This window comes from Nestor notabilis, unplaced genomic scaffold (genome assembly GCF_000696875.1).
Source record: "Nestor notabilis isolate BGI_N333 unplaced genomic scaffold, ASM69687v1 scaffold31541, whole genome shotgun sequence".
In the NCBI taxonomy this organism is placed as follows: domain Eukaryota; kingdom Metazoa; phylum Chordata; class Aves; order Psittaciformes; family Psittacidae; genus Nestor; species Nestor notabilis.
The window spans coordinates 1-7,802 of record NW_009914749.1 but is presented as its reverse complement, the minus strand read 5'-3'; the positions used below and the strand labels follow the sequence as shown (position 1 = coordinate 7,802).

The following is a 7,802-nucleotide window of genomic DNA, read 5'->3' as shown; positions in this document are numbered from 1 at the left end:
GATGTCCATGTTTAGGAAGCTCTTCATCCTAACTCCTTGCATTTTAATTTCAAGACATGGTTTTCAAGTTTTAAGAAACAGCACACAAGTGAGTTTTTGTGAAGAGATGCGCTTTTCCATGGTCCACATAAAACTGCCATGCTTCAAATTAAGAGACGTTGTTTTCTATCAAACAGTAATTAAAAGCCAGTACTGGACAACAGACATTGTTTTGTTTATGACATTTTTCTATGGCATGAATATCACCAGAAACAAAAAATCTTCACTCTTCTATTGCTGTTTTGTAATCAAGGGAATTCTATTTTTAAATTTAGTTCATGGAGTTATTGCATATGCTACTTTGTATTAAAAGTTCAGTATAAAACAAAAGCAGTAAAATCAAATTATTCAGTCTTGTAAGTCGGACATCCTCCCACTTTGACTTGAGTTATAGTTTAAGATTTCTTTTCTTGTTAAACAAGCATGGTGAATCTTGTATAGCAGTACAGCTAAAGATACGTAGTATACACTAATAACCAAGAACTGAAGCGAAATCAAGTGATTATACATGAGCTTTAAATCCTTTGACAAAGTACTTTGTTGGAAGTCTGCTTCTGACTTAGACGTTTAATCCAGATAAATCTTCTTCCTTGTAAGAGGTACACAGAGCCTGTTCAGCTTAAGAAAGTAATATCAATAAGATCAAGTAACATTAAAAGCACGAGTAGTCCACAACAGTTCTTGCCATCTTCCCATAAAAAAGCAGGGTGAGAACTTAGTTATACATCATATGAAGAATTATTCTGTTTTATCTTCATCCTCTGCAGCATAGATAGCTTGATTCCTTCTCTTAATTTTTTTAATGCCACTGTTCCCATTTTCACTACCACAAATGCGCTTTAATGGTCTCTCACTTAAGCTCTTCTCTTCCACTTGCTTACTCACACCAGATTTCTCCAGTTCCTCATTAGTGGAGTCCATAGCATCATCAGACGATACCGCCATGGAGTCTGGCATGATCCGGATGTCAGAAAAACTTGCAGAGAAGTCAGGAGGATGGTCAGGAGAAGGATCAACAGAACATGTACTTAAGTCTTCATCACCACCTTCTTCATCCAGCATTATTTCATCTGGATTAATGGACGAAAGTCCAGAATTATCTGTATTGTATTCACTGGGTTCCTCTGCTGACCCAGTACTGTCCATCTCCTCTTCCTCTTCCTCTTCTTCATATTCACCTCGTACTGAGCCCTCTTCTTTAGCTTGCTGGATCCTGTCATTGATGTCAGTGAGACCAAACCGGGCACAAAACTCAGTGGTCTGTGGATTGATGGTATGAACTGGTTCCACATGTTTTTGGGGCTTGCTGGGATCATAACAAGCAGCTGTCAATGTGAAGTTACAAGGAATTTTGAGGTTATGATTCAATTCTTCTAACACCTCTTTGATGGCTTCTTCAGATGCACTGTAGTCCCACCTAAATAAATGTATAAAGTTTAAACAAGTCTGGCTAATCAAAACATTCTTCCTGCTCCCACTGTAAAGAGAATGTTTATCAAATGGGTAATAAATTCATCTTACAATAGACACTTAATTCCTCAAATAATTTTTCAGGAAAGTACACTACTTTTGGTCAATACTGACATTCCCCCCTCCCCACCGAGCATTTGTGTATTATGTCTATGCACCCAATAAACATTCACCTGCCCACCCCCATAATCCAGGCTGATTTTCAGTCTCACAGCGTAACTGCCAAGATGATCAGCCACCATGTATTTTCCACCCCTCAAATGGTGGTATCGAAGTTTGCAAAACAAAACTAGCTGCCTCTGTAGAGCAGCAAAGAAGTTGTATGCTCTAGAGTACAGCTCTTGACAACATCCCCTTTGCTCTCCCCAAGGCATTTACCAGGACCTACAGGCATTATAAGCTGCAGAATAAGAAACACAATTCTAAGGTAAGCTTACTTCCAGTTCAGCAGAAATCACCCTCTCCTATGTTTTGCATGCAACTTACTTTCCATGGAGGCCATTCTTTTCAGGCATATTCCATGAGCTCTGAGTCACATTAACAAGACTGTTGGTGGCCTTGAGGATTGCAATCCACTCAGCATCATACTCCAGCGAATCACCTGCATTAGGATCATGTTCTATGTCTATTATCTGTTTACAAAACCAAAGAAACAGATGAGGTGAGTTATTTCTCTTGACACCAGAAACTGATAAAAGTTTCAAGTGTTAACTGCATGGTTTAGAGTTTTAGTTAAGTTTCAAGAACACCAAGCTAGTCATCTCAATCAAACAAGTCCTCTCATTTAGTCCTAAAGTTTATAGCAACAAGGGGCTAAGAAAGGACAATCAGCAATAGTAAAAAAAGCTTTACTGTATTTTACCTTACAGCAACTAAAAGCAGAACACCCTCCTCCCCACTGCCACAGCTACTGGACAGTTATGCAACTTGGAAAACAGAATTTGCCTACTCTTTAAATTCATGCCACCCTCTAGGCAGATAAATAGTCAAGAATTGATAGCAACAGTCATTCTGCTGTATAAACAAAAAAGAGATACACTTTAAACCAGAGCTATATACAGCTGAATCACCATGCTGTTGGAGGCAGTATTACTCCAGATCAGTTTTGCTACAGGATTCTAAGTCTGGACTAGCACCCCAGTGTACCTTTGCATAGCAAAAGCTCATCCTCATACTCTCTCCCATCTTCAAAGGTAGCTACTAGGGCAAATGGATCCCATCACACATCCAAAGGACAGATAATGAACCATCTTCCCTTTAAGCTGACAAAAAAGGGCTACTTTAAAGGAAGATCACTAAAATATTTCACTGCATTTGAAGAACATGCTGTCAGCAGCTCCCTCTCATAACAGAAGATTTTAGATCCATCCGTATGATATTTTACAGATGGCACCCCAGGCAGCACAAGCGACAGACATGAATATTGTTTTGCTCTTGGCAAATTAGTTTGGCACTTGTATTAAGAATTCCCAAAACCCAGACCTCCTACTTGTCCACTACCCTTTCTAGCCAAGATATGCACCAAACTGAAGCAGAACCATTCTCGTAAGAAGGCACAGCAATTCCTGCTTGAATTAAGAAAACTGAAAGGAAATTACAGTATTCAATTTAGGACTCAATCCTGTCTGAATTCATGAATCCAGATCTGAAGACAGAGGCCTTAGCTTACCCAAATTGAACTGTGAAAGAAGAAAAGCTTCAAGATGGGCTTTCTTTTTAGGTTTGACATTTGGGGGGGGAGGGGGGCAGGGTGGAACCAAACAAAAAAGCAAAACCCAAACACCACAAGAGGAGATGCAATTCAGGTTAAAGTAGAGCTACTCCTCCAGTTAAGTACTTGTTCTAAGGAGGAAGGAAATGGTAGGAATAAGCAAACACCACACCTCCATGACAGGACACAAGGTTCGCTTATTTCAATACTATACAAAAAGAGTTCTACACATGCACCATTCCTAGTTTCTTTCCAATTCCTCCATTAATCACTTTTCTTATGCTTGCACCCAAGAACAACACTTAGCAATCCAGACAAGTGAAGTACTTAAAAAGCGATAACCCACTGCACAGAGTCATCACCTGCAGAAAGTCTCTGTGTGGCAGGCATTTATCCAGGGCCAAAAACTTTGTTGCTTTTGGTAGCTCTTCTTTGGAGTTTGTCTAGGAAACAAATGGTGTTAACAGAGTCATTAGCATTTCTGTGAAATTTGACCATTCTAAACAAGTTACATAGAGAGACTCAAAGGCATACTGTATACAGAAAAAGACTTTCTGAAATAGAAAATCAGCATGGGATTGTAAGAAAGAGATGGAGGGACAAAGACAGACTTTATGGGAATTCTAACAGGAAGCCAGATGCAGATGACAGCAAAGAGAAAGCAAGAGCCATACTTCATCCTTAATCATCCTTAACCCAGGCAGCTGAGCACATGTAGCCTTGAAGCAAAAAGAAAAGCTTTAACATAAATTGAAACAGACTTGTTGAGAATAGAACGTCCAGAGTTACAGATTTACAGCTAAATAACCTGCAAATAGGAATAGCATGTCACACCACTTTCAGGAGTAACTCAAACGAAGGGAAGTTTCAACCTACAGGGGGTGGTTTTTTGGCTTTACCCAGGCCACCAGACAACTTAACCTGCCAAGCTTTACTACAGGTATCCTCCCATCCCCAGTTAACCACTCTCTTCTTGTTCAGTTGCTTCTCTATCACCTTGTTTTAAAGTTGTCTCCTTCCTCAGTGAAGTGAGAAAGAGAGTGTTTTTTATAAAGTTTAATTCATTGTTTCAAGTGCAGTAATGTTAGCTGTTTCACACTGTCCCTGAAGAGTATTAGGTATTTCCACCACTGATTTATAACGTCTTTAACTTACGTAAGTTAGTAGTCTTAAAATCTCTTAATGTTTTGCAGCTTAAGCTGACCTTCAAGAACCGAGGAAAAACATTAAGAAGTTGCTTTTCTGGACATGATTATCTGCACTGGAATTCTAAGTGTGCTTGGGACATACATTCCTGCTATTTCCCCTCCACTTCCTTTACCTGGTGTTGCATGAAAGCTGCAAATTTCACATGAAGATGTGCTGAGAACCAGTAGGTGGGTTTCAGATGCTGCAGAAGCTCTGAGGCAGCAGGGCTTCCTAACGTGTTGTTCTCCACTTCTTGTCGGAAGAAGGATTTCATTTTAAGAAGCTGTTTCTTGTTTCCATAGTGATAGATGCTCCTTGGCCAGTCGTGGGACATAAATATATCAATTGGACGCTTTAACTGTCAAGCCAAAATGCATATGGTATAAATAAAACACATATGGTAACTTTCAAAATTACACAGCACAAGATGGAACACGTGTAACATGTTCTACCTCAGATCAATGCAGAGATAGCTGTGACAATAGCCTCACTTTCAAAGCAAGGAAGCACACCACTGAGCCCCATCTTTCAGGTGGCCTTTGCAGTTGTCGAGGGACTCTAGTCTCCATGGTGTGTACTGCACTTTCTCTTGAGACAGTCAGCTGTGGTTTATATATACTGCCTTATAAAAGAGATCATATCATCACAGTAAGTGTCAGGCACTCTGAAGGAGACTCTTAAAAATTACAGTTATAGAGCAAATTCTCTACCCACAATCAAAGGCATCTTCTTCCTCCTGAAAATTTTTAAAAGGTTTTGTTTAAAAAGGATAATGGCTAAGCCATTCCTCCTCAAAGGAAGCACCCTCAGAAGTCTAATCTAAACCCACGACCAACTAATAAAGAAACTTACAATGACAGCAAACCTTTGTCCTATGTTCAGCACTGCTGTATCTACCGAACACTTAAGTGTGCAACTGCAACCCGAATAACCATTCACAAGATGCTTATAAATACATGTATTTACACCACAACCTAAGTCAAAGGGAGTAGCCCTTATGACAAAGCAGGGAGTAGGCAATAGCTCAAGAATAAAGCTAATCTGTCTTTTGAATTTCTCACCCTGGATTCAAAAATACTTCAATCACAGGAATCTGGGATCTGCTTATTCAGCTGGTTCAATTTTGGTTAGTTAACTTTTTACCAGCCAGCTCGCGTGCTAGTCAAGGTAGCACCCATCTTCCTAAAGCCAACATAAAGGAACAGAGGAGTATAGCTGGAGTACCTTCCATTTTGTGAATTTTATCCAATTAATAAAAAACAAAACCACTCCTGCCTGTGCCTGATTCAGATCAAATTTGCACTGCCACACAAAGCTTTAGAGGAATGACTGTCCCTGTAGCATTAAAAAACTGTGTAGATGAGGCCCTTAGTAACATGGTTTAGTGGCAGGCTTGGCAGTGCTGGGGAACAATTTGGCTTGATGATCTTAAATGTCTTTTCCAACCTAGTTGATTCTAATAACACACAGAATAAAGTGGCCCGTCCAGATTAGCTAGGAGTTATTGGTAAGATTTGCTATCCAAAAATGCATTTGTTCAGAGTAGCTTTATCATATTAGTTCTAAATTAATGACAACTATTTACCACTGGTTTTTTAAATAAAGAAAAAAAAAAAGATTTTTCACTAACCTGCTTGAGTTTGAAGACTTCGATATTCCTCACATGGTAAGCACTTCTGATTGTTTGCTGGTTATATGGCGGACACTCAAAGTGGCCTGAAACGTTGAGGGAAAAGGAAGAGTAGTTGCCCAAATTGATAGTTCTCTCCTAACACTGTTGCAAGCTAACTTCTTGGGGTTATGTAGACACCTAGAGCAATCCCAGATACAAGGCTGCCAACCAAAGAAGATGCTGTATTTCCCTTACACAAGGCTTACACCAGCAGGTGCTGCACAAAGCAAGCCTCTATGAGTGGTCAGCGATCAGAACATAAGTTAGGACCTACAACTCAGTGGTAGAAACCAAAAAATCACAAAGCACTGCATGAGTCCTGACTCAGGCCACTGAGGCTGTGATCTCTTTGTGTTTCTACAAGATTGCTACTGCCAACCATGAAACTACATCTTAACAGATTCAGCAGCAGTTTGAACATTTCTGTAACTGCCCACAGGCACCACATAATCTGGAAGTACAAACACAGATCCTGTCAAAAGGGATGGAATCTCCAACTTTGCCTTGGGACAAGAAACCTGAATGCCTACCAGAGCTCCCATAGACTCTTGAGAATGAACAGAAAAATTACTTTTCTACTAGTCAGAATTACTGTTGACAAAGCCTCATTTCCCACATGCAATACCCAGGCATATACATGGTATGCTTGATAACAACAAATTTAATTAGCATTGATAGGTATCTGACAGAATCACGTCTTCTCTGAAGCACTAGATTACTAAACGTAATATTACTGTACAAGTAATCGTAAGTAAGACACCATTATTTCATGTGTTGAGGAGATCAGAAAGACTAGACTATCTTCTATTTGCTGACAACGGATATCATCTGTGACAAGATTTCTGTACAATGATGGAGACCCTTCCAAAGAATAACTCGAATATACATACACATAACCAGGAGGAACCAATCTCAAGATGCACCGACACTAAGCCTCAGTCCATTTGTACAATATCATACTTATAAATTGACTGTTTCACACACGGAAAACTAAACAGTCTTGCATTGCATGTTAAAAGGACACTACCATGGAAAAAACAAGTCTATTCCAACAACAACATTTAAAAGGCGCATTGCTTCCTGCTGTGTCACCACGCAGCTAACAGCTCATCTACCACCTCCAGAAAAATCTGTCTGTTGAGCCAAATGAGGTTTCCAGCGTAAGAATTGGTATAGAGGAGAGGAGGAACAGCCAGACCCACGCACAATGGCTCAGGACTAGTGCTTCCCTCCCCGCTGCCCACCCAGCCAGGCACGCTCTGTCCGGCCATACCTTTCCGGTAGTCGTGCGACTTGAAGATGCCCGAGATGCCACCAATCCTCACGCCGCGATACCGCACAACGCCCGCATAACCTAGGAAAGACGGGAGCGCGGCTTGTCACGGCGGAGCTGGGGCAGGGCCAGGGGCTGGAGGGGAAAACGACGCCGGGGAACCCTACCGAGGTAGTAGATGTTGGGCGCCACCCACCCGCCGTAGGGCAGCTCCTGCAAGTGGTTGGATGCCTCGTGGTTCCCACCGATGAACACCGTGAGGACCGGGGCCTTCTTCTCGCCGGAGTAGTACCTGCGGAGAAACAAGAGATGCTGTAGCGGGGTGGGGCGGACCGGGCCCCGGTGGGACGAGGCCGGGCCGGGCGGCGCTCACCGGTAGAAGGTCTGCATATGGCGGTACTTGGCGGGCACGGCCATGCAGTGCAGGTCCGCCTCGTTGCGCACGGCCT

The 7,802-nt window shown here is 41.6% G+C and overlaps 1 protein-coding gene across 1 annotated transcript; it reads right to left on the bottom strand.

Moving 5' to 3' along the window:
- Positions 1 to 680: 680 nt before the first annotated feature.
- Positions 681 to 7,797, bottom strand: DBR1 (debranching RNA lariats 1; the record flags this gene model as incomplete). Its single annotated transcript, XM_010023803.1, has 8 exons — positions 681 to 1,456; positions 1,996 to 2,141; positions 3,583 to 3,663; positions 4,542 to 4,766; positions 6,039 to 6,124; positions 7,354 to 7,434; positions 7,521 to 7,645; positions 7,727 to 7,797. Coding segments are annotated over 8 exons (1,494 nt in total), but the record flags the coding sequence as incomplete, so codon positions are not given.
- Between the last annotated feature and the right edge of the window lie 5 nt (positions 7,798 to 7,802).